This window comes from Chiloscyllium plagiosum, unplaced genomic scaffold (genome assembly GCF_037043375.1).
Source record: "Chiloscyllium plagiosum isolate Xiang-an unplaced genomic scaffold, Cpla_swu_hap1 HiC_scaffold_2, whole genome shotgun sequence".
Taxonomy (NCBI): Eukaryota; Metazoa; Chordata; class Chondrichthyes; order Orectolobiformes; family Hemiscylliidae; genus Chiloscyllium; species Chiloscyllium plagiosum.
Genome location: NW_028270140.1, coordinates 106,196,253 through 106,222,246, shown reverse-complemented (window position 1 = coordinate 106,222,246; position 25,994 = coordinate 106,196,253). Strand labels below are relative to the sequence as shown.

The following is a 25,994-nucleotide window of genomic DNA, read 5'->3' as shown; positions in this document are numbered from 1 at the left end:
GGATGTCCTGGATCTGAGAAGATTGATCACTAACTACAACAAAATCTTCCTTTGTGCCAGATATGACTCTGACCAGTGGAGAAAATTTCCCTTGAATCACAATGATTTCAGTTTTGCTTGGACTCCTTGATGCCACACTTGATCGAATGCTGTCTTGACGTTAAGGTCAGTCACTCTCACCTCACCTCTGGAATTCAGCTCTTTTGTCCATGTTCAACCAAGGCTTTATTGAATATTAGGAGCTGCGTGTCCCCAGTCGACCCAAATTGCATGTCAGTGAGCAGGTTATTCCTTTGGGAGTGCTGTTTGATAGCACTGTCCACGGCCCCTTGCTTCACTTTGCTTAAGAGCAAGAGTAGACCGATGAGTTGGTAATTAGTTGGGTTGGATTTGTCCTGCCTTTTGTGCACAAGGCATATCTAAGAAACATGCCACATAGTTGGATAGGCAGCATAATTGCACTGGATAGGGGTGCACTGAATTCTGGAGAACAGATCTTTAGTGCTATTGCCACAATTTTGTCAGGGCCCATAAACTTTGCATTATCTACAGTCTTCAGTCATTTATTGAAGTCATGTGCAGTGATTCACATTGACTGAAGACTAGCACCTGTAATGCTGGGAACTTGGCACTTCTGCCTGAGTATGGATGCAAATGCTTCACAGTTGTCTATTATAATGGAATACTAGGCTCTCTGATCATTATAAATGGGGATATTTGTGAAGTGTCCACCTCCTGTTATTTGCTTAATTATTCACGGTCATTCATGACTGCAGAGGTTAAATTCAATCTGTTGCTTTTTGAATTCCTTAGCCTTGTCTGTTGGATACTGTTTCCCCTATTTGACATTCAAATAGTCCTATGTTGGATCTCAACATTGGTTGACAGCTCATTTTTAGGTATGCTGGTGCTACTCCCAACTTGCCCTCCTGCACTGTTCATTGAAATAGGTTTGATCTCATAGTTTGATAGTAATAGTCAAGCGGAGGAAAGATGGCAGGCCATGAGTTTATAGATTTTAAATTAACGCAATTCTGATGGCCCGTAGCACCACATGGATGTGGTGTTGCTAGATCTGTTTGAAGTCCCTCCTATTTACTCTAGTGATAGGACCACTTAAGATATGGGATATTCTCAATGTGAAGAAGGAGCCATGTCCCCTTGAGGACTATGATGTGGTCATTGTTATTAATACTGTGATGGATAGATGAATCTGAGACCATTACATTTATGAGAATGAGGTCAAGTAAGTTTCTCCCTCTTATTGGTTCCATCACTTGTCTCAGACTCAGTCCAGTAATGACATCCAGCTCATTCAGTAGTGGTGCCACTGAGCAGTCTCGATGATGTACTATGAATTAGTCCAATTTATCACTACGAGTAATATTTATATATAGTTGTATGGTTTATTAAGTTGCAAACAAGTGAAATTAACTTAATGTAAATAACCAAAATGAAACAAAGTGAACTAAGTGTAATAAAATTAAAGTGTGGCAGGGCAGCTTGGTTATGGAACATTGTGGATGTTGCCAGTGATCTACTTGTGTCGGCAGTGTCCCTGGCTGCAGAAACTTGATCTGTGGGTTTCACAGGTCCAACACACCTGGAATCATTGTGAAGCATCTGTGAGGTTTATAGCTATGTAGATAGCATATTCAAAGAAGTAATCACACTATAAAATAAGATTATGAAGGCTGAAAGGGAATAGCAGAAAAAGAACCAGACATCAAGTGCAGAACTCCCCTGAGGTCTTGCTCACCAATCCAGACCATACATTTAGTGCAATTATATTTCTCTAAACAGACCTAGTCTACTTAAACCCCACATAAAACAATCACTTCATTTCAGAATAAACCTTACAAACCCTAATTGAAGCCTCTCTAAGGCAAGTATAGCTTTGCTGTTTAAGGAAGTGCAATACTCTGCAGAATTTTTTAAGTTTGTTTTCACCAAGGTCTAATAAAATTGCAGTGAGACGTCTTGATTCCTTTATCCAGTGTTTTCCTAATTTCTTGCTGCAGCTGCATTTTAACTGACTGGATTTATGTACAAGAGCACCCAGGTGTCTCTGAATGCCATTGTTTCTCTGTGTGTTTAGAAGATATTTGGCTTTTCTGTGTGGTATACCCAAGAGCACAACTTCATGTTTCTCCACATTATGGTCAATTTCCCATATTCCTGGCCATTCTCATATCCTGTCTGTTTCAGCCACTTTTTTGTCTTTCTTAGATTTTGCTTCCTCACCTAAATTTGTATTGTCAACAAACATGAAAACATTGCAAACAGTCCATCCTTTACTTCCATATCAAGTATTGTTTGTTAGTTTCTGGTGTCCAACAACTTAGTCTGAGAACCCAAAAGCTGCGTGTTCAGACTTGTGTTTTTATCTATCAAACAATCTTTAATCCATGCTAATATATTTTTCCAAGTCCCATGAGTCCTGATTTTATGTAATAACTTCTTGTGAAGCAACGTATCAAATGCTTTTTGAAAATCAAAGTACACTGGTTCTAATTATCCACCTACAATATAAAAGACTCTGGGCCAGCTGGTTGGTGAGCAAATAAGTGGCACAAACAGAGAGTTTATGTCCTGAAAGAGAACAGCAGGTTTTATACATCATGGAGTCACTGTCATTCCTCTGCAACAGAGCCTCAGCCATGCCAGTTAATCTGCTGGGTTATAAATTGCTAGGTTTTTGAGATATTGCGCATGCTTTTGAACATTGATCCCCACAGCCACTTGAGTAAAATCATTCCTCGCCATTCTAATTGATGAACCCCTCACCCATGAGACGGCACTCACATTTATGGATTGTTTTCCTGATCAAACAATCTCTTAATATCTACTTTATCTTCAGAACCTACCCAGCAGCCACTATTTAGTATGCCCTATAAATCAAATGCAAATTGAATAGCAGAGTGATGTAGAATGAAAGCACCCTGGCTGCTGTAAGTATATTGTTCACTGATTGATACAACTCACTGCCTATTGTGAACCAACTGAACACTGACACAGTGGAATCCATTTTGGTTTTGCTACATGGTTAAGTTAATGAACAGTACCTACAGTGGTCCACAGGCAGGGGGTCACTGCATGGAGGGAAGACATTTAATCTTAGTCAAGCTACACACTCACTCCACTAGGTCTTCTCTGCCAAGGAAGAATTCTATGTGATCAGCTCTCTTAAAATACAGAGACTCAGTTGCATTGCTTATCCAATTGTGCATAGTCAACTGTGAAATGTGCAAAAAAAGTCTGATCACACTTGCATGGATCCAGATGCATAAAAATTAATTTCACTGTCAGCACAGCCACTGGCAATGTGTTCCTGTAAGGTTGTGAGGTTTCAGTTGTGACTGCATCGCATTGCCTGTTTCAGTGTCAACATGCTATTGAGTCACAATGTTTTACACATTTTATCTTCCCGAGATTTATGTAGGATTGTCCTCTGAACATTATAGAATGATGTGATCTTGTTCTGAGATCCTCCTACCCTTTCTCATGTTACTCTTTTTCTAGGAGCTTTTCTTGGTTGTGTTTCCTCTTTGTGTTCTCCCACACATGTCGGATTCCATGGAGAATGTCTACAACTCCACTTATGTCTTGGACTAACTGGTTTTGCACAAAAGTCTTGAAGTCAAGAAAAAGATACAGTAATCTACTTGAAGCCTAATAAGTATAACTTTCTAACATTTCCAATGGTCCATGCCTACAGGTTTTGCTCTGGCCATTTTGTGTCACATGCTGTGCTCAAGATTCTCCATGTTTGCAGTCAAACTTCTCGTACACATGATGGTTGCCTGCCTGGGAACTCAGGTAACATTGATCAGAACTGTGTTGATTGAGAATTAATAAAGTGTGTTTTACTGCATAACAAAGTAATATTTAATTCCTGTCTTATGTTGCTTGCAGTACCACATTTAAAAGCTTTTTTGCATATCAGTATACAACACTTAATCGAAAGAAAATGGGTTTTCCATTCACATTGCTCTTAGTTAACTCCTGTATATAATTCCTGCAATCATTTTATTACAGCAGCTGAATTGGTGACAATGTTGCTACCTTCAAAACATAACTAATAGTCCAGGAGCAGACCTATATGAAATCACCATTATTTACAATACATATTAATGGTTTTGACATTCAAGCAAAAGTACTTTTTTTTAAAATGTGTATATTAATAAATAAGTGTGGAGTGAGGTTTCATTTATCAGAGACACAAAACATGCTCTAAGCCAATATAAGCTCTAAGCTAGTTTGTATTTACAGATTTTGTCTTATTTTGTCTGTTCAAGCTTCTCCATATCTGCAGTCAAATTGCTAATTCACACAGTAGGAAGCATAACAAAATTAAAAATGAAGGTGCAATATTTGAATATGTGAAGTATTCACGTCAAAATAACTGATGTGCATAGATGAACATTTGGGAATTCGAAGCATGTCGTAATGGAGACATAGTTGCAAAATCAACAAAGTTGAAAATGAAATATTCTAGGATACGTGACTTTTAGAAGGGAGAGGCAAAATTGAAATTGAGGAGGTTTTGCGCTGGTAATAAAGGTTGGAGTAATGATCACAATAAATTACAGAATCACAAAATTATTATGGTGCTAAAGGAGGCCATGTATCTCATCATGTCTGCACCATTCCTTTGAACTTAATGCAATTTCTGCCATTTCCCTGTAACTTTGTACATTATCTCGATTTAAGTAACTATTTAATGCTTACTTGAATGTCTTAAATGAACCTCCCTCTACCATGATACCCTACCTCCATGCATTTGCTTCTTTTGAAAAACATTATAAAATAAAACCTTTGGTTCTTCACTCATTTACAAACAGGAATAGTTGCACCCCATCTACTTTTTCAGATCCTTCATTATTTGGGAAAATTCTGTCAAATCTCCCATCTCTTCTCTAAGGAGAACAGTGCCAACATCTCCAATTTTCCTCATGACTGCAATGTCCTAGCAACCATTTTTATAATACAGTAGCTTCTTCACTGCCCTCAGTGCATTCACATCCATCCTCTAGGTGACACCCAGAACTGTAATTGTGAGGGCGTTCTGGAGGCGAGATGGCGCTAGAGTTTGGGTGACTTTCATTCCAATGCCGGCAGTACAGTGAAGGAGACTCCTGTCTGGCCACCAGGCCCATGGCCCATGACAGAGCACTGAACAAGAAGGACCGTAAAGTTGGACGCTTTTTCTTTATTTCTTCACTATATATTTGAAATTTATATGCATTGGGAAGATTTTATATTTATGTTTTGATTTATTTTTTCTGTGTTTTGAGATGGCGCCAGAGAGTGGTGACACTATGCAACATTTTTCACTCTATTTTGTAACAAGCTACATGTAACATTAAATAAATCAAATCAAATCATACACTGGCTTAGGTCTGACCAGTGTCTTATATAAATAAGGTCATCATAACTTCCCTGCTTTACTCTATGCCCATTTAGTTAAATTTAGAATACTGCATGTTTTATTACGCAGGCCTCTCTACCCGTCCTGTGCCTTTAATGACTTATGTATATAAGTCTGTTTGCTCCTGCACACTCTTTAGAATAGGATTGTACTGTCTGTCTGTGTGTAAGTTCAAACTTTGAAACTGTCCCCTGCACAATAACATCTATATCATTTATATATTTCCAGAAAAGTAAAGGACTCTATAGCCGTCCATGAAGAACTTCACTACAAGCTTTCTCCCATTCTGAAAAATACCCATTCACCACTGCTCTCTTTGTTTTGTATTCCAAACCAATTTTGAATACATTATTGCTGTTGTCCATTTTGTTCTCTAACCTATTACTTTCTTCACAAACCTGTTGTGTGACACCATAATGAACAAGTTCTCAGATCCCATGTACAGCACAACAATAGCTTTCTCCTCATCAAACCTGTTAACACTTCAAAAAATAAAATTGTTGGTTAGCAAGTTAATTAGACATGATTTCCCCTCAACAAATTCATGCTAGCTCTTATGGATGAAGCCACATTTTTCTATGTGACATTAATGCTTGCTGAATAATTGATTGTAGAGGTTTTGCCACTGTCGGCGTTAAACTGACAGGTATGTAATTGCTGAGTTGATCTTTACAACCTTCTCTGAACAAGGGTATAATGTTTGCAGTTCTCCAGTCCTCCAATATCACTCCTGAATCTAGGATAATTGAAAGATAATTGCTAGTGCCTTGCAATTTTCACTCAAGTCTTTCAGTATCCTTAGAGTTACCCCATCTTGCCTTATTAAGTTTCAACAACCTGTCTGATGCCTCCCCCAAACCAATTTTAAACCCTACTGACCGAATTTTCTGGGGCTAGGATGGTAGTGTGGTGCTAATATCATTGAACTAATAAGATCATTGATTAACTGTGGACATGGGTTCAAATTGTACCACAGCAGCTGGTGCATTTAAAATTCAATAAGTAAATCTGGAACATAAGTAGAGGTGACCATGAAATTATCATTGAGTGTTTTGAAACTGCAAGTACGGGTAAGGGCTTCTTTTTCAGGCTGGTGACTTGTAATCAGTGGGGTTGCGCACAGTTCAATGCTGGGACCGCAACTGTTTACAACATATAATAATGACTTGGAGGAAAGAAGCAAATTCTGTAACCATATTTGCAGATGTCACAAAGTTAGGTGGAAAGGCAAGTTGCGAGAGGCAAACAGACAGTTTAGAGAGAGATATTGATAGGCTATGTGAACAACGTAAATGGAGTTTAATGTGGGAAAATATGAAGTTGTTAATTTTGGAAGGAAAAACAAAAGAACTAAGTATTATTTAAATGGAGAAAAACCGCAGAAAGCTGCAACTCAAAAGGACTTGGGTGCACTCTTGCATGAAACACAGCAAGCTAGCACACAGGTGCAGCAGGTAATCAGGAAGGTTAAAGGACTGTTGGGCCTTATTTCAAGGGAGTTGGGGTGTAAGAGTAGAAAAGTCTTACTGCAACTGTACAAGGTCTTGGTGAGACTAAATCTGGATTACTGTGAGCAGTTTTGGTTTTCTTATTGAAGAAAAGGTATTACTTCATTGGAGGCAGTTCAGAACAGGATCACGAGAATGATCCCCAGTATGAAGAGATTGTCTTATAACAAAGTTTAACAGATTGGCACTCTACTCATTGGAATTTAGAAGAATGCAAAGTGATCTTATTGAAACATATAGGATTCCTAATGGGGCTTAGTAGGGTAAATGCTGAGAAGATGTTTCCCTTCATGGGAGAATCCAGGGCCAGAAGGCATAGTCTCAGAATTTAGGGTGCCAGTTTAAGACTGTGAGATGATGAGCAATTTCTTTTCACAGATGGTTGTGAGTCTTTGAAACTTCTTGCTCCAGAGAGCTGTGGGACAGGATCTTTGGTGTATATCTAAGAGTGAGGTAGGTAGATTCTTGTTCAGTAGGCAGACTCCAGAGTTATGGGGAAAGGACAGAAAAATGGCTGTGAGGGGTGTTGGATCAGCCATGCTCCTATTAAATGTAGTCAGGCAGGAGGCTGGAAGGACACAACAAGCCAAGCACCACCAAGTCGACGTTTTGGGTGTAACCTTTCTCCAGGACTGGGGGTGGGTGTAGGGGGAGCTGCAGATAAAGGGGGTGGTGGGGACAGGGTGGTGAAGTGGGGCTGGGTGAAGACAGGTAGAGGGTATGACCTGGTTGGTCAATGGGAGGAGTGAATCTGGTTGGTGGCAGGGAGGAGTGAAAGGGAGGGAGAGGGGCTGGAAAAGGAGTTGGGGGATTGGAAGGGAGGTAATTTGAAATTGGAGAACTGTGTTGAGTCCTCCGGGCTGTAGGCAGCCCAGGCAAAAGATGAAGTGTTGTTCCTCCAACTTGCGATGTGGTTCATTGTGGCAGCACACCAGCTCTCCCTCCTCACCCATCCACCCCCACAATGTACCCTACCCCTCCACTTCTCCCTCTTCACCTCAACCCCACTGCACCCCTTCCTACACTTGCACCCCACCCCATCCCAATCTCCTTTCTCTCCCAAACCCACTCTCCCCCCCCCCCCCCCTCCCCACCCCACACCACATCCAACCTTCCCTCAGCACCTGCCATCACCCTTTCCCTCTCCCACCCATCAGCCACCTCGGGACCCCCCGAATCACCCCCACACCGCCCCGAGCCTTGCCACATATTCACTCTCTGGCCGCCCCCCCCCAACCCAACCTTGAACTCTCTGAGGCCGAACAGTTTGTCTTCAGAAAAGGGCTCACATTCCTATTCACATACACATTCTGCCCCCACCTCAACGAACTCTGGGCCCACCACAACATCGAGCTCTTCATCTGCCGCCTCCGCCTCTTCTACACCTTCTTCTTTGACAAAATCTCCAAACCTCCCTTGAGGACCCCTTCTCCCACCTCCAACCTTCCTCCTCAACTTGGACACTCCCTTTTGGCCTTGTACCCGCCCTAGACCTCTTCATTGCAGACTGCCAATGTGACATCAGCCACCTCAATTTCTCCACAACCCCCCTCACCCACTCCAATCTCACCCCCTCTAAATGAGCAGCACTGCACTCACTCCGCAGCAACCCCTGGTTCACCATCAAACCACTGACAAAGGTGGTGCAGTGGTAATCTGGTGGATGGACCTCTATGTCACAGATGCTGAACGCCAACTCTCCGACACCATGTCCTCCCTCCCCCTAGGCCATGACCCCACTGCGACCCATCAGGCCAAAATCACTCGCACTGCCCGTGCCCTCATAGCACCTAGTGATCTCCCCTCCATTGCCTCCAAGCTCATAGTCCCCCAGCCCCACACTGCCCGGTTCTACCTGCTCCCCAAAATCCACAAGCCCAACTACCCCGGCTGACCCATCGTCTTGGTATGCTCCTGCCCCTCAGAACTTATATCATCCTACCTCAACTCCATCCTCTCCCTTTAGTTCAGGCACTTCCCACATACATCCGCGACACTGACCACGCCCTCCATCTCTTCAGTAACTTCCAATTCACTGGTCAACAGCGCTTTCTCTTCATTATGAATTTGCAGTCCTTATATATGTCCATAACCCACAAGGATGACTTTCAGGCCCTTTACTTCTTCTCCTCCAATAGACCTATCCAGTCCCCCTCTACCAATACCCTCCTCCAATTCACCGAACTGATCCTCATCCTCAACAACTTTTCCTTTAGCTCCTCTCCTTTCCTTTAAATCAAAGTGTGGCCTTGAGCACCTGGATGGGCCCTAGCTAGGTGTGCCTCTTTGTCGGCTGTGTCGAACAGTCCCTCTTCAGTACCTACACAGGCACTGTGCCCCAACTCTTCTGCCATCACATTGATGACTGCATCGGCGCAGTGTCCTGCAGCCAGGCTGAACTGGAGCAGTTCATTGACTTCGCTCACAACTTTCACCCTGTCCTCAAATTCACTTGGTCCATCTCAGACACCTCCCTCCCCTTTCTTGGCCTCACCAGTTCCATCTCCGGTGACAGTCTCCAGACAGATGTTTACTGTAAACTCACAAACTCTTCCAACTACCTGGACTATGCCTCCTCTCACCCAATTTTCTGCAAGAACTTCATCCCATTCTCCCAATTCCTCCGCCTCCATCACATCTGCTCAGACGAGGAGACATTCCACACGCTATCAAGGTGATTTTCCTCCCTCTGTCATCAGACAGCCCTCCGCCACATCACCTTCATTCCCTGTTCTACTGCTCTAAACTGCCCTACCTCCCAACGCAATAAAGGCAGAGGTCCCCTTGTCCTCACCTATCCCCCCACCAGACCCAACATCCAACATATCATCTTTAAACACTTTTACCAACTCCAATTAGACCCCACCACCAAGTACATCTTCCCCTCCCCATCCCTCTCTTCTTTCCGCAAGGACCGTTCCCTTTGACAGTCCTTGGTTTGCGCCACTCTCCCCACCACCCCCTCGAACCCACAGGTACCTTCCCCTGCAACTGGAAAAGATGAAAGAGTTGCTGACACCCTCCCCTCCCCCCACTCACCTCAATGCAAGGCCCCTAACGGTCCTTCCAGGTGAGACAGAGGCTCACCTGCCTCTCTTGCAACCAAGTTTCCGATGTGGTCTTCTCTACATCAGGAAGACTGAACATGAAATTCAGGGGCTGACCAGACTTCCCAGTCACCGCCCATTTCAATTCCCCTTCCCACTCCCTTTGGACATGACCATCCTTGGCCTCCTCCATTTCCAAAATGAACCACACTGCAAATTGGAGGAACAATTGAAGGTGTACTGCCTTCTAGAGCTGCTGGAATCCATTTGGTACAGATACACCCACAGTTGTTCCTCCTTTAGCATGTGCAGCCGACAGCCAGAGGACTCAACATTGATTTCTCCATTTTCAAATAATCTCCCTTCCCATCCCCCAACTCCCTTCTCAGCCCCTCCCTTCCCCTCCTCCCTGCCATCAACCGGAATCATTCCTCCCACTGACCAACCACGTCTTACTCTCCACCTATCTTCACCTACCCCCCCATGTCACCATCCTGTTCCCATCACCCCCTTTATCTGCAGCTCCCCTTATACCCACCCCCCCAGTCCTGAAGAAGGGTTACACCCGAAACATCGACTGCTCCGCCTCCTGATGCTGCCTGGCTTGCTGTGTTCTTCCAGCCTCCTGCCTGTCTACTTTGATTCCAGCACCAGCAGTTTTTGTCTCATGATCCTATTAAATGACAGAGTAGGCTTGCAGGGCCTACTGCTGTTCCTATTACTTATTGTCTTATGGTCCTCTGTCACCATGACCTGAGCACCATCTGCCTTGTAGGTGAAGAGAAATGCAAAATATTCATTTAACGCCTCAGTCATGCCTCTTGCGTCTATGTGTAAATTACTTTTTAGTCTCTAATCAGCCCAACAACTTTTTGCACTGTTTTGCTATTGATAAGTTCAAAAATACTTCAGAATTTTCCTTTATGTTAGCTGTCAGTCCTTTTTTTCATAATTCATCTTTGCTTCTTGCATTTGCTTTCTCATTTCTATTTTAAACCTTTTGTATTCAGCCTGGCCCTCAAATGGTCTTGGTTCAGAATGTTAAGGTTAGATTCCCTCCTGTGAGGAAACAGGTCATTTGGCCCAACAAGTCTACACTGACCATCCAAAGAGGAGCCCACCCAGACCCATTCCCCTACCCTATATTTACCCCTGACTAACGCACCTAACACTGTGGGTAATTTAGCATGGCCAATTCACCTTACCTGCACATCTTGGGATTGTGGGAGGAAACCAGAGCACCTGAAGGAAACCCACGCAGACACGTGGAGATTGTGCAAACTCCACACGATTCTCCACTGTGTACAGACACAGAGTCCTCTACTGCTTGTGACAGGCCCTTCATTCCTGGGATCATTCTTGTAAACCTCCGCTGTACCCCCTTCAAAGCCAGCACATCTTTCCTTAGATACAGGATCCAAAGCTGCTCACAATATTTCAGATGCAGTCAGACCAGAGGCTTATACAGCCTCAGAAGTACATTCCTGCTCTTGTATTGTAGCCCTCTCAAAATGAATCCTAGCACTGCATTTGCCTTTCTAACTATCAAATGTTAACCTTTAGAGAATTTTGAATTAGGCCTCCTAACTGCCTTACTGCTTTAGATTTCCAAAGTCTTTCCTTATTTATATAATCTTCAACACTTCAATTCTTCCTACCAATGTGCATAAGCTCACACATTCCCACATTGATTTCCATCTGCCACTTTTTGCCCACTCTCCTCGCCTGTTCAAGTCCATCTCCAGCCTTCCCACTTCTTGAACACTACCTGCCCCTGTACCTAACATTTGTGGGCGGCATGGTGACACAGTGGTTAGCACTGCTACCTCACAGCGCCAGAGACCTGGGTTCAATTCCCGCCTCAGGCGACTGACTGTGTGGAGTTTACACATTCTCCCCTTGTCTACGTGGGTTTCCTCCGGGTGCTCCGGTTTCCTCCCATAGTCCAAAGATGTGCAGGTCAGGTGAATTGGCCATGCTAAATTGCCCGTAGTGTTAGGTGAAGGGGCAAATGTATGTGTGGGTGGCGGGTCACATTCACCTATCACATTCCCATCTACCTTCCCCTCAGCCACAACCCCACCCATTTATCTCTCAGCTCCCCCGGCCCACCAGCCTCTTTCCTGATGAAGGGCTTATGCCCGGAATCTCGATTCTCCTGCTCCTCGATGCTGCCTGACCGTCTGTATTTTTCCAGCACCACACACTCGACATAAAATCAGAAATGCTCAAGATGCCAGGTTTAGAGGAATGTACTTATGAGCTGTGGGACAAGATTTCAAACTTAAGGAAAGGCAACCCAAGGAAAAACTTAATACAAAGATTAGAGTTTCATAACTAAGGTGTTGCTTGACTGGGAGCCAGTATAATTTAGCATGGCATTGCAGTAGATGGTGAATAGAGCTTTATGTGAGGAAGCATAAGGGTGGCAGAAGTTTGGATAACCTCAAGTTTGCTGAAGATGGAATGTGGGAGGTCAGCCAGGAGTGCATTAGAATAGGTGAGTAAAGCCTTAAAATGAGCAGTCTGGTATTCAGTAGCACAGATTAATTTTAATTGGTTGTAGTCTTGCATGAACTCTGATCTGCTGTGGAAGCAAACTGCCACTGAACAGTAGGATTTAACACAGTGTTGCACACCACAATCATGGAAATGAACATACTGTTGAATATTGCCTGATCACATCAATCATTTATGAATTATTCATGTTCCATAATCCCTCCTCCTAGATTCAGAGTATTTCCAATTCAGGTCCTTTTACATTTCACTTCTCAAAAATGTTTTTCTCAGAATGTGGGCAATGCTAGTTAGGCTGACTTTTGTTGCCCATCCCAATCTTATCTTGAGAAGAGGGTGGTGTACTGCCTTCTAGAGCTGCTGGAATCCATTTGGTACAGATACACCCACAGTGCTCTTAGGATTAATATAAAGCACAAAAATCATCCTGAAAATAGTGTGGAATTGAGGGTCTAGTGAAATGAGGTACTTGAAATTCATGGTTTCAAAAAAAAACGAAGTTGCTAATGGGGTCAGACCAATGGCCTACACCCTAGGATTTGCAGGAAGGCAGTGATGCAGTGATAATGCCAGTTCACTCATAATGCTGAGGCCAGGACTAATCTATAGGCCTGCTTTCTCTCAGAGAGCGTTAACCGGTGGTGGTTTAAGCTGAGGATCACCCCACCTCAGGTAAGGGAAGAGACTGAGAAGGAGAATCCTTCATAGCAACCTCAGCCCTTGTGGGAATTGAAATCACATTGTTGGCATCACTCCACATTACAAACCAGTTTTCCAGTCAACTGAGCATGCATTCAAATTTCATCAGTTAATAAAGCTGAAATGTAAGGGTGCCATGAAACCATCACTGATTGTCATAAAAACCTATTTGATTCATCGATGTCCCCTAGGGAAGGAAATCTGCCATACCTACTTGGTCTGACAGCAATGTGGTTGACTTTTAACCACTCGTTCAAAGAGCCTAGCAATTCAACTCAATTCAAGAGTGGTTAGGGGTGGACCACACATACTGATTTTGCCACCGACTCCCTCATCTCATGGAAGACTACAAGGGGAGAAACCTTTACTTTCTAGTTTATCCCTTCAGAACAGGAATATTGACACGGTGTGCTTGAACGGAAAATATTCCTTCCATACACAGCAATGTTGCTCATTATATGTAAAAATAGAAGTGGCTTTAAAGATATTGATCTTTCAGAATTCCTAAGATTCTAGTGCAGCCATTGTGGTTTGTAATATGACAAATGTTACTTGGCTATTTGGGAAAGGAGGGAAGAGAGAAAACAATGAACTAGAGGTTTGTTAGTTTGACATGAGTAGTGGAGAAAATGCTCCAAACTATTATTAATGACTTGAGAAGAAGGCATTTATAAAATCGTCATGTGATTAAGTACACGTAATACATATTGAGAGAAATTATGTTTCACAGATCTGTCTTTTTTTTTAGTTTTAACCTAATAGGATAAGAGAGAACCAGTGGAGATAATGTATTTGGGTTTTCATAAAAGGTTTTGATAAATTCTGACATGAGAGATTATTCCAACAATTTATGGGATTTAGCTTGGTATTGACTGATGATTGAACAACCTCAGTTTTTAAAAAATATATTAATGATCTATAGGAAGGAATTGAATGCAATATACCCAAGTTTGCTGATGATACAAAATTAATTTTGAAATAAATACATGAAGGAGAGTAGACTGATACGTGGTAAATGCCTGGATTTGTTTTGTACAGGAGCAGTTTGGTTAAGGGGTGCAACTAGTTCTGGAGCGTAAAGTCTTCAGTACTGTTGCTGAAATTTTGTCAGAGCCCACAGTCTTTGCAATATCCAGTGCCTTCAGCCTTTTCTTGATTATATGAGGAATCAAATTGCTGAAGATCAGCATCTGTGATACTGGGAACCAGGAAAGGAGGCCAAAAATGGATCATCTACTCAGCACTTCTGCCTGAATATGGAAGCAAATACGTCTGCAGTTTCTTGTTGCTCTGGTGTGCCAGGCTCTCTGTCATCAAGGACAGGGGTATTTGTAAAGGGTCGACCTATTTGTTTTTCAATTGTCCACCACTATTCATGACTGACATCAAAGCAAAATACTGTGGATGTTGGAAATCTGAAACAAACACAGAGAATGCTGGAGAAACTCACCAGTGAAAAGCGAAGATTTGCATCTGGTATGATTTCTTCAGAACAGAAATACTTTTGACACAGGCAGAGGAGGAGAAAGGGGGCAGCAGTGTAGAGGCCCAGTGCAAAAGATACAAGGATTATGACTGGTGGTACATCATTGCCCTTGAGTTTTTAGTGTTTGTGCTCCGGAACACCTGAAAGGAAGAAAAAAAAAATTCATGTTAAAATGTTGAATGAATGTATTCATGTTTGGATGTGGCAGAATGGTAAAGCTTAAATTCCATCCATCAGTGTTGGAACATCCATCACATGTTGCTTCCCCTGTGTGGCATGCAAATATGTTGGAGTTTCACCAGGCTGGCCCCTCATTGGTAGGTATGCCTGGTGCTGCTCGTGGTATGCTCTTCTGCAGTCTTCAATGAACCAGGCCTGATCTCCAGGCATGATGGGTATGGTAGAGTGAGGGATATGTTGGGCCATGATAGTACAAGCGATATTCCCTCTAATTTAACTTACTGCTGCGTTGGCTTGATTTCTGTGCACAGTGTATTTAAACCAGAGCAGACGTCATTTGGTGGGGAGTGATGGAAGATGTGGCTGTGAAGATTGGTTACAAGCTGTAGCCGATTGCAATTCTGTTTCTGTTAGTTGCCCCCAGCATGTGTTTATCATGATGGTAAGTGCCACAATGCATTGGAGGGTATCCTCAATGTGAAAATGGACATTGTCTCCACAAAGACTGTGTGGAATTCACTTCTACTGATATGCCATGGATAGGTGTGTCTACAAAAGGTATATTGGTTAGGATGAAATTAAGTTTTTTATTAACTCATTTTTGGGATGCAGGTTTTGCTGGCTAGACCAACATTTATTACCCATCCTTAGTTGACAGTGAAGGATAGTTAAGATTCAGTCACATTGCTGTGGGCCTGGAGGCAGTTGTAGCCCTAATCAGATAGAAATGGCAGATTTTATTCACTGAGGATTTTAGTGAACCAGATGGGTTTTTACAATAATCAACAGCGGAATCATGGTCACAATTAGGCTAGTTTTTTAAAATTCAAATATGAATACCAATTCAAGTTCCAATTTGGATTTGAATCTGTATCCTCAGATCGTTATTCTGAGGTTCTGGCTTACCAATTACATTATCATCATGCCACTGCCTCTAGGATAAGAACCTAAATGCCCTCTTTCCTTATGTCCCTACCATAATTACATTTAATCATCTGCTGTGCTTGGAATCAAATCCACATTAGCAGGGGCCTGGTCCAGTGGCATTACCATTATGTCATCCCCTACCTTAAAGGGAGTGCAATGAAGGCCAATTTGGCTTATTCCTAGGATGAGAGGATTCTTCTACAAGGAGCGATGGGATATACTGGGGTTATATTCCCTAGAAAAGAAAGTGAGGACTGCAGATGCTGGAGATCAGAGCTGAAAATGTGTTGCAATCTTCTTCCTGACCTCTCCGCCCCCACCCCCAACCCCCACTCCGGCCTATCACCCTCACCTTGATCTCCTTCCACCAATCGCATTTCCAACGCCCCTCCCCCAAGTCCCTCCTCCCTACCTTTTATCTTAGCCTGCTGGACACACTTTCCTCATTCCTGAAGAAGGGCTCATGCCCGAAACGTCGATTCTCCTGCTCCTTGGAAGCTGCCTGACCTGCTGCGCTTTTCCAGCAACACATTTTCAGTTATATTCCCTAGACTTAAGAAGAATGAGAATTTCTCTTTTTAAAACATTTGAAATTCTTAAAACTCTTACAGATTAAATGCCAAGAGAATATTGCCCCAGGCTGTAATTGGGGTCCACAATTCTAGAACAAAGGATCAACCAATTAGACCTGAGATGAGGATAAATCTTTTCAGTTATTAGGAATATTGGGATTATGTAGCGAAGGTAGAAGATCAGCTGTAGTATTATTGAATGGCATGCAGGGCTGAATGGATTATAGCTATTTCTATTTATCCTGTTCTTTGACAGGTACCACGGTAAAGGAAGGCCGTGAAGGTAGTAGAGGACAAAAGTGATAAATGAGAATTGTTCAAGGGTGAGAAACTTGAATTGCATAGATTGATGGAACTAGGGCTATTCCCTTTGGATATGAGAAAATTAAGAGGGGATTCAGTCGAAGCGTTCATGAAGCACCTGGACAGAACATAGAGAGAAACTGTCCCCATTGGTAGAAAGAGAGAGGGGCAGAGGTACCAATTTAGGGTGAGTCACTCAAGGAACGCCAATCACATGAGGAATAATACTTATATGTGGCAAGTGTTTCGGATGTGGAATGTACTGCCTGAGAACGTGGTTCAGTTCCAGCTTTCAAAATATATTTGGACAAGTAGTTGAAGCGAAAACGTTTACAGGGCTTTGGAGAAAATGTGGATAGTGGAACATGGTGAGATTATGGAGTTAATGGTCAGTGATCATGATCATGGAGTCAAGAGGCCAAATGACATCTTTCTGTTCTGTAATCATTCCACGATTTTGTACTGGAACTTACACGTTATTTTTTCTCCAAAATTTTACACTTCCGCTTTAAGCAAAGATGAATATTATTTCATCCGTTACACATCGTGATAATTGATTTGATTTACTCCACACTCCTCTTTCATCCAAGTCTTCTGTGACTTCACATTTATTTTTACAACTATTTGATGGAATATGACATGAATCATTCTGCGTGGTTGAAGAGGTCAATGTAGCTGCATTGGGTTTTGAAGGGCTGGAGATATAAATAGCTGAATTCACTACAAAATATGCAGAGTAAGGCAAGATTCACTCCAAGTAAAGGGAGATTGGTCAAGGTTTTTTTTTTATCAGTTTAATAGATGAGACTTCAATCTAAGTAAGTGATACCAGTCTGAATGTTATTAGGTATATGCACTGCCAAATTCACAGTGCTGACTGTGCACTTGAATGTTATTTCTGGTTGATTTGAGGACCACATAGGGATGACCCAAAAGCTGTCAGAAATTAAACATCAAAACAGATTTTCATCATTTGTAGTTTTTAATTTAAATTTCCATTGTCTGGTCCAATATTTTCTCAACACAAATGGACATCTACGTAGCACCCTTCACCACAATCCGACATCTCAAAGTGCTTTGTAGCCAATGAATTACTTTTGAAGTGCAGACAGTGTTGCCATACAGAAGCTGCAGATGCCAATTTACAGCAAGATCGTGCACACAGCAATGTGATAATAATCGGATAGATTTTGTAATATTGGTTGGTGCCAACATTTGACCATGGATAAATCTTCTCTTTCTCCTCCCCTTCCCCTTAACCACCTGCCTCCACCCCCATAACCATGAAAATCGTCCAGATGAATGTGGCTGGCTGTAAATTCCTATCAAAGTGGGAAGTGTTAGTGCCGTTAATTATTTTTACTTACTTCAATTCACTTGTCGGCAGGCAGCTGGACCAACTTTGAGCAGCCTCTTGTCAGAATGGCTTGGGATCAGGATCATGGTGACCATCTCTTAAAGAGATATCCCTCTCCTATCCATCTATGGATTTTGGGATTTGGAGTGAACTTTTGTGACATTCTAGACTGGCGGACAATCAAGCGATTGTGGCAGCAGTCAGGAGACTGGGCACACATGTGGAAGAAATCTTTGCTGTGGTTGTAGACCAGCTGGAAGTTGAGGGAGCCCTTCCAATTGATGAATCTCAAAGACCAGTCATTACATGCATTCATGGTCAAATGGCTCACTATCCTCTGTCCCTGTGAACCCACATCTATCTTGAGCTGAATGTATGTTGGTATCATAACAGCGAGATGCAGTGCTGTGCAATCACTTGTAAGTTGTCACTAAAGTCTGCAACTGATCTTTGGAAGGAGCCAGAAGCAAAGATGTTCAAAGCCAAGCTGACTTTAACATCCAGGAGCCGGAGATGGTGACTAGTACAGGCCTACTGACACCAGTTTCTTTGGACCAGATGTGTTCTGAGGATGGATCACTGAAGCTGAAATGTTGACTCTGATGTCTGTGTACAGATGCTGCAAGACATGCTGAACTTTTCCAGCAATTTCTGTTTTCGTTTGTCTTTAGGCCAGATGTTTGTCTTTGACCCGACATGTTGGACAGTAAGTTTGACAATGTAGATCAGTAGAAAAAGTGAGAAAAATGGTGGAAATGTGGTGTATAGATGTGATGAGGAAAAGGGGGACATCATTAGAGAAATCAAGAGCTAATGGTCTGACTGCAGAAGGAAACTACTGCTGCTGGTCCTGTGGCTATTATTGGTTAAGTAAGATGATACAAGAGAAATCCTAGCAAGCTCAATATTGGGGAAGAAATGTTGAAATAGAATGATGTGGCTGACTACATCACTGGCTACAGAGAAACAATTCATTGTAGGGAATTTCATTGTGCTTTTGGTTAAAGACATTTTGATTTTCTAATGAAACAGAAACATAATTGAAGAAGAGTCCAGAGCTTATGTGAAGATTGGGACCAAACAGTAGTCATATGTGTGGGTAGGAAGCCAATGTTGGTATTCAGATTGAGGGAGTTATTGAATATCAAATTAACTAACTCTGGTAAGAAGACTGAGTTCCAGTGAAAGGTAAAATTGCTGCAGGTGGGTGGTAAGTTTGCATAGATAGGAGGAAGGCACGAAACAGACGTATTCAGCCTTTAAACGTACGTTTGGCTTGGAATATACTGAACAATTGTCTGCCACTCTGAAACTGGGTTTTGTGCAGTACAGTCTCTGATGATTACCTGGGTAACAGATACCTGAGAGTGAATTACAGACTGGCATCTAATCGAGCAGTTCAGGGTGGTTCATATACAGAATAACAGATACACTTGCCACCCTTCTCTCCTCAACCCCTCTACCCCCAAAACCAGCATTGCTGTTGGTATACTTTCTCAGAGAGCTGCATGTCAGAGGGTCAGCATTGAGGGAGTGCCTCACGGTTGGGGGGGGTCAGCGCTGAGGGAGCGCCTCACGGTTGGGAGGTCAGCGCTGAGGGAGTGCCTCACAGCCGGAGGGTCAGCGCTGAGGGAGTGCCACACTGCTGGAGGATCAGCGCTGAGGGAGTGCCTCACAGTCAGAGGGTCAGCGCTGAGGGAGTGCCGCACAGTTGGAGGGTCAGTGCTGAGAGAGTGCCGCACTGTTGGAGGGTCAGTGCTGAGGGAGTGCCGCACTGTTGGAGGGTCAGTGCTGAGAGAGTGCCACACTGTTGGAGGGTCAGTGCTGAGGCAGTGCCTCACAGTCAGATGGTCGGTGCTAAGGGAGTGCCTCACAGTTGGAGGGTCAGCACTGAGAGAGTGCCGCACTGTTGGAGGGTCAGTGCTAAGGGAGTGCCTCACAGTCAGATGGTCAGTGCTAAGGGAGTGCCTCACAGTTGGAGGGTCAGTGCTGAGGGAGTGCCTCACAGTCAGATGGTCAGTGCTAAGGGAGTGCCTCACAGTCAGATGGTCAGTGCTAAGGGAGTGCCTCACAGTTGGATGGTCAGTGCTGAGGGAGTGCCTCACAGTCAGATGGTCAGTGCTGAGAGAGTGCCGCATTGTTGGAGGGTCAGTGCTGAGGGAGTGCCGAACTGTTGGAGGGTCAGTGCTGAGGGAGTGCCTCACAGTCGGAGGGTCAGCGCTGAGGGAGTGTCGTACTGTTGGAGGGTCAGCGCTGAGAGAGTCCGCACTGTTGGAGGGTCAGTGCTGAGGGAGTGCCTCACAGTCGGATGGTCAGTGCTGAGGGAGTGCCTCACAGTCGTAGGGTCACTGCTGAGGGAGTGCCGCACTGTCGGAGGGTCAGTGCTGAGGGAGTGCCTCACAGTCGGAGGGTCAGCGCTGAGAGAGTGCCGCACTATCGGAGAGTCAGCGCTGAGAGAGTGCCGCACTGTTGGAGGGTCAGCACTGAGGGAGTGCCTCACAGTCGGAGGGTCATCGCTGAGGGAGTGCCGCACTATCGGAGGGTCAGTGCTGAGGGAGTGCCTCACAGTCGGAGGGTCAGCGCTGAGGGAGTGTCGTACTGTTGGAGGGTCAGCGCTGAGAGAGTCCGCACTGTTGGAGGGTCAGTGCTGAGGGAGTGCCTCACAGTCGGATGGTCAGTGCTGAGGGAGTGCCTCACAGTCGTAGGGTCACTGCTGAGGGAGTGCCGCACTGTCGGAGGGTCAGTGCTGAGGGAGTGCCTCACAGTCGGAGGGTCAGCGGTGAGAGAGTGCCGCACTATCGGAGAGTCAGCGCTGAGAGAGTGCCGCACTGTTGGAGGGTCAGCACTGAGGGAGTGCCTCACAGTTGGAGGGTCAGCGCTGAGGGAGTGCCGTACTGTCGGAGGGTCAGTGCTGAGGGAGTGCCTCACAGTCAGAGGGTCAGCGCTGAGAGAGTGCCGCACTGTTGGAGGGTCAGTGCTGAGGGAGTGCCTCACAGTCGGATGGTCAGTGCTGAGGGAGTGCCTCACATCGGAGGGTCAGCGCTGAGGGAGTGCCGCACTATGGGAGGGTCAGTGCTGAGGGAGTGCCTCACAGTCGTAGGGTCACTGCTGAGGGAGTGCCGTACTGTTGGAGGGTCAGCGCTGAGAGAGTCCACACTGATGGAGGGTCAGTGCTGAGGGAGTACCTCACAGTCGGATGGTCAGTGCTGAGGGAGTGCCTCACAGTCGTAGGGTCACTGCTGAGGGAGTGCTGCACTGTGGGAGGGTCAGTGCTGAGGGAGTGCCTCACAGTTGGATGGTCAGTGCTGAGGGAGTGCCTCACAGTCAGATGGTCAGTGCTGAGAGAGTGCCGCATTGTTGGAGGGTCAGTGCTGAGGGAGTGCCGAACTGTTGGAGGGTCAGTGCTGAGGGAGTGCCTCACAGTCGGAGGGTCAGCGCTGAGGGAGTGTCGTACTGTTGGAGGGTCAGCGCTGAGAGAGTCCGCACTGTTGGAGGGTCAGTGCTGAGGGAGTGCCTCACAGTCGGATGGTCAGTGCTGAGGGAGTGCCTCACAGTCGTAGGGTCACTGCTGAGGGAGTGCCGCACTGTCGGAGGGTCAGTGCTGAGGGAGTGCCTCACAGTCGGAGGGTCAGCGGTGAGAGAGTGCCGCACTATCGGAGAGTCAGCGCTGAGAGAGTGCCGCACTGTTGGAGGGTCAGCACTGAGGGAGTGCCTCACAGTTGGAGGGTCAGCGCTGAGGGAGTGCCGCACTGTCGGAAGGTCAGTGCTGAGGGAGTGCCTCACAGTCGGAGGGTCAGCGCTGAGGGAGTGCCTCACATCGGAGGGTCAGCGCTGAGGGAGTGCCGCACTATCGGAGGGTCAGTGCTGAGGGAGTGCCTCACAGTCGGAGGGTCAGAGCTGAGAGAGTGACGCACTGTTGGAGGATCTGTGCTGACGGAGTGCCGCACTGTTGGAGGGTCAGTGCTGAGGGCGTGCCTCACAGTCGGAGGGTCAGTGCGGAGAGAGTGCCGCACTGTTGGAGGTTCAGTGCTGAGGGAGTGCCTCACAGTCAGATGGTCAGTGCTGAGAGAGTACCGCATTGTTGGAGGGACAGTGTTGAGGGAGTGCCGAACTCTTGGAGGGTCAGTGCTGAGGGAGTGCCTCACAGTCGGATGGTCAGTGCTGAGGGAGTGCCTTACAGTTCGAGGGTCAGTGCTGAGGGAGTGCCGTACTGTTGGAGGGTCAGCGCTGAGAGAGTCCACACTGATGGAGGGTCAGTGCTGAGGGAGTACCTCACAGTCGGATGGTCAGTGCTGAGGGAGTGCCTCACAGTCGTAGGGTCACTGCTGAGGGAGTGCTGCACTGTGGGAGGGTCAGTGCTGAGGGAGTGCTGCACTGTGGGAGGGTCAGTGCTGAGGGAGTGCCTCACAGTTGTAGGGTCAGCGCTGAGAGTGTGCCGCTCTATCGGAGAATCAGCGCTGAGAGAGTGCCGCACTGCTTGAGGGTCAGCGCTGAGGGAGTGCCTCACAGTTGGAGGGTCAGCGCTGAGGGAGTGCCGCACTGTCGGAGGGTCAGTGCTGAGGGAGTGCCTCACAGTCGGAGGATCAGCGCTGAGGGAGTGCCTCACATTCGGAGGGTCAGCGCTGAGGGAGAGCCGCACTGTTGGAGGGTCAGTGCTGAGAGAGTGCCGCACTGATGGAGGGTCAGTGCTGTGGGAGTGCAGCACTGTTGGAGGGTCAGTGCTGAGAGAGTGCCTCACAGTCGGAGGGTCAGTGCTGAGGCAGTGCCTCACAGTCAGAGGGTCGGTGCTTAGGGAGTGCCTCACAGTTGGAGGGTCAGTGCTGAGGGAGTGCCTCACAGTTGGAGGGTCAGCGCTGTGGGAGTGCCGCACTGTTGGAGGGTCAGTGCTGAGGGAGTGCCTCACAGTCGGATGGTCAGTACTGAGGGAGTGCCTCACAGTTGGAGGGTCAGTGCTGAGGGAGTGCCACACTGTCGGAGGGTCAGCGCTGAGGGAGTGCCGTACTGTTGGAGGGTCAGCGCTGAGAGAGTCCGCACTGTTGGAGGGTCAGTGCTGAGGGAGTGCCTCACAGTCGGATGGTCAGTGCTGAGGGAGTGCCTCACAGTCGTAGGGTCACTGCTGAGGGAGTGCTGCACTGTGGGAGGGTCAGTGCTGAGGGAGTGCCTCACAGTCGGAAGGTCAGTGCGGAGAGAGTGCCGCATTGTTGGAGGGTCAGTGCTGAGGGTTTGCCGAACTCTTGGAGGGTCAGAGCTGAGGGAGTGCCTCACAGTTGGAGGGTCAGTGCTGAGGGAGTGCCTCACAGTTGGAGGGTCAGTGCTGAGGGAGTGCCGCACTGTCGGAGGGTCAGCGCTGAGGGAGTGCCGTACTGTTGGAGGGTCAGCGCTGAGAGAGTCCGCACTGTTGGAGGGTCAGTGCTGAGGGAGTGCCTCACAGTCGGATGGTCAGTGCTGAGGGAGTGCCTCACAGTCGTAGGGTCACTGCTGAGGGAGTGCTGCACTGTGGGAGGGTCAGTGCTGAGGGAGTGCCTCACAGTCGGAGGGTCAGCGCTGAGAGAGTGCCGCACTATCGGAGAGTCAGTGCTGAGAGAGTGCCACATTGTTGGAGGGTCAGCGTTGAGGGAGTGCCTCACAGTTGGAGGGTCAGCGCTGAGGGAGTGCCGTACTGTCGGAGGGTCAGTGCTGAGGGAGTGCCTCACAGTCGGAGGGTCAGCGCTGAGAGAGTGCCGCACTGTTGGAGGGTCAGTGCTGAGGGAGTGCCTCACAGTTGGATGGTCAGTGCTGAGAGAGTGCCGCACTGTTGGAGGGTCAGTGCTGAGGGAGTGCCGCACTGTTGGAGGGTCAGTGCTGAGAGAGTGCCTCACAGTCGGAGGGTCAGTGCTGAGGGAGTGCCTCACTTTTGGAGGGTCAGCGCTGAGAGAGTACCACACTGTTGGAGGGTCAGTGCTGAGGCAGTGCCTCACAGTCAGATGGTCGGTGCTAAGGGAGTGCCTCACAGTTGGAGGGTCAGTGCTGAGGGAGTGCCTCACAGTCAGATGGTCAGTGCTAAGGGAGTGCCTCACAGTCAGATGGTCAGTGCTAAGGGAGTGCCTCACAGTTGGATGGTCAGTGCTGAGGGAGTGCCTCACAGTCAGATGGTCAGTGCTGAGAGAGTGCCGCATTGTTGGAGGGTCAGTGCTGAGGGAGTGCCGAACTGTTGGAGGGTCAGTGCTGAGGGAGTGCCTCACAGTCGGAGGGTCAGCGCTGAGGGAGTGTCGTACTGTTGGAGGGTCAGCGCTGAGAGAGTCCGCACTGTTGGAGGGTCAGTGCTGAGGGAGTGCCTCACAGTCGGATGGTCAGTGCTGAGGGAGTGCCTCACAGTCGTAGGGTCACTGCTGAGGGAGTGCCGCACTGTCGGAGGGTCAGTGCTGAGGGAGTGCCTCACAGTCGGAGGGTCAGCGCTGAGAGAGTGCCGCACTATCGGAGAGTCAGCGCTGAGAGAGTGCCGCACTGTTGGAGGGTCAGCACTGAGGGAGTGCCTCACAGTCGGAGGGTCATCGCTGAGGGAGTGCCGCACTATCGGAGGGTCAGTGCTGAGGGAGTGCCTCACAGTCGGAGGGTCAGCGCTGAGGGAGTGTCGTACTGTTGGAGGGTCAGCGCTGAGAGAGTCCGCACTGTTGGAGGGTCAGTGCTGAGGGAGTGCCTCACAGTCGGATGGTCAGTGCTGAGGGAGTGCCTCACAGTCATAGGGTCACTGCTGAGGGAGTGCCGCACTGTCGGAGGGTCAGTGCTGAGGGAGTGCCTCACAGTTGGAGGGTCAGCGCTGAGAGAGTGCCGCACTATCGGAGAGTCAGCGCTGAGAGAGTGCCGCACTGTTGGAGGGTCAGCACTGAGGGAGTGCCTCACAGTTGGAGGGTCAGCGCTGAGGGAGTGCCGTACTGTCGGAGGGTCAGTGCTGAGGGAGTGCCTCACAGTCAGAGGGTCAGCGCTGAGAGAGTGCCGCACTGTTGGAGGGTCAGTGCTGAGGGAGTGCCTCACAGTCGGATGGTCAGTGCTGAGGGAGTGCCTCACATCGGAGGGTCAGCGCTGAGGGAGTGCCGCACTATGGGAGGGTCAGTGCTGAGGGAGTGCCTCACAGTCGTAGGGTCACTGCTGAGGGAGTGCCGTACTGTTGGAGGGTCAGCGCTGAGAGAGTCCACACTGATGGAGGGTCAGTGCTGAGGGAGTACCTCACAGTCGGATGGTCAGTGCTGAGGGAGTGCCTCACAGTCGTAGGGTCACTGCTGAGGGAGTGCTGCACTGTGGGAGGGTCAGTGCTGAGGGAGTGCCTCACAGTCGGAGGGTCAGCGCTGAGAGAGTGCCGCACTATCGGAGAGTCAGCTCTGAGAGAGTGCCGCACTGTTGGAGGGTCAGCACTGAGGGAGTGCCTCACAGTTGGAGGGTCAGCGCTGAGGGAGTGCCGCACTGTCGGAAGGTCAGTGCTGAGGGAGTGCCTCACAGTCGGAGGGTCAGTGCTGAGGGAGTGCCTCACATTCGGAGGGTCAGCGCTGAGGGAGAGCCGCACTGTTGGAGGGTCAGTGCTGAGAGAGTGCCGCACTGTTGGAGGGTCAGTGCTGTGGGAGTGCCGCACTGTTGGAGGGTCAGTGCTGAGAGAGTGCCTCACAGTCGGAGGGTCAGTGCTGAGGCAGTGCCTCACAGTCAGAGGGTCGGTGCTAAGGGAGTGCCTCACAGTTGGAGGGTCAGTGCTGAGGGAGTGCCTCACAGTTGGAGGGTCAGCGCTGTGGGAGTGCCGCACTGTTGGAGGGTCAGTGCTGAGGGAGTGCCTCACAGTTGGAGGGTCAGTGCTGAGGGAGTGCCTCACAGTCAGATGGTCAGTGCTGAGAGAGTACCGCATTGTTGGAGGGTCAGTGCTGAGGTAGTGCCTCACAGTCGGATGGTCAGTACTGAGGGAGTGCCTCACAGTTGGAGGGTCAGTGCTGAGGGAGTGCCACACT

The 25,994-nt window shown here is 47.2% G+C and overlaps 1 protein-coding gene across 2 annotated transcripts in view; it reads left to right on the top strand.

Annotated features, from left to right (window-relative positions):
- adgrv1 (adhesion G protein-coupled receptor V1) overlaps positions 1-25,994 on the top strand; it is a 571,861-nt gene that overhangs the window by 356,355 nt on the left and 189,512 nt on the right. For both annotated transcript variants that reach the window (XM_043709113.2, XM_043709105.2), the window contains one exon: positions 3,719-3,819. In XM_043709113.2, the coding sequence (XP_043565048.2) occupies positions 3,719-3,819 (101 nt within the window). The remainder of the gene's footprint in view (positions 1-3,718; positions 3,820-25,994) is intronic.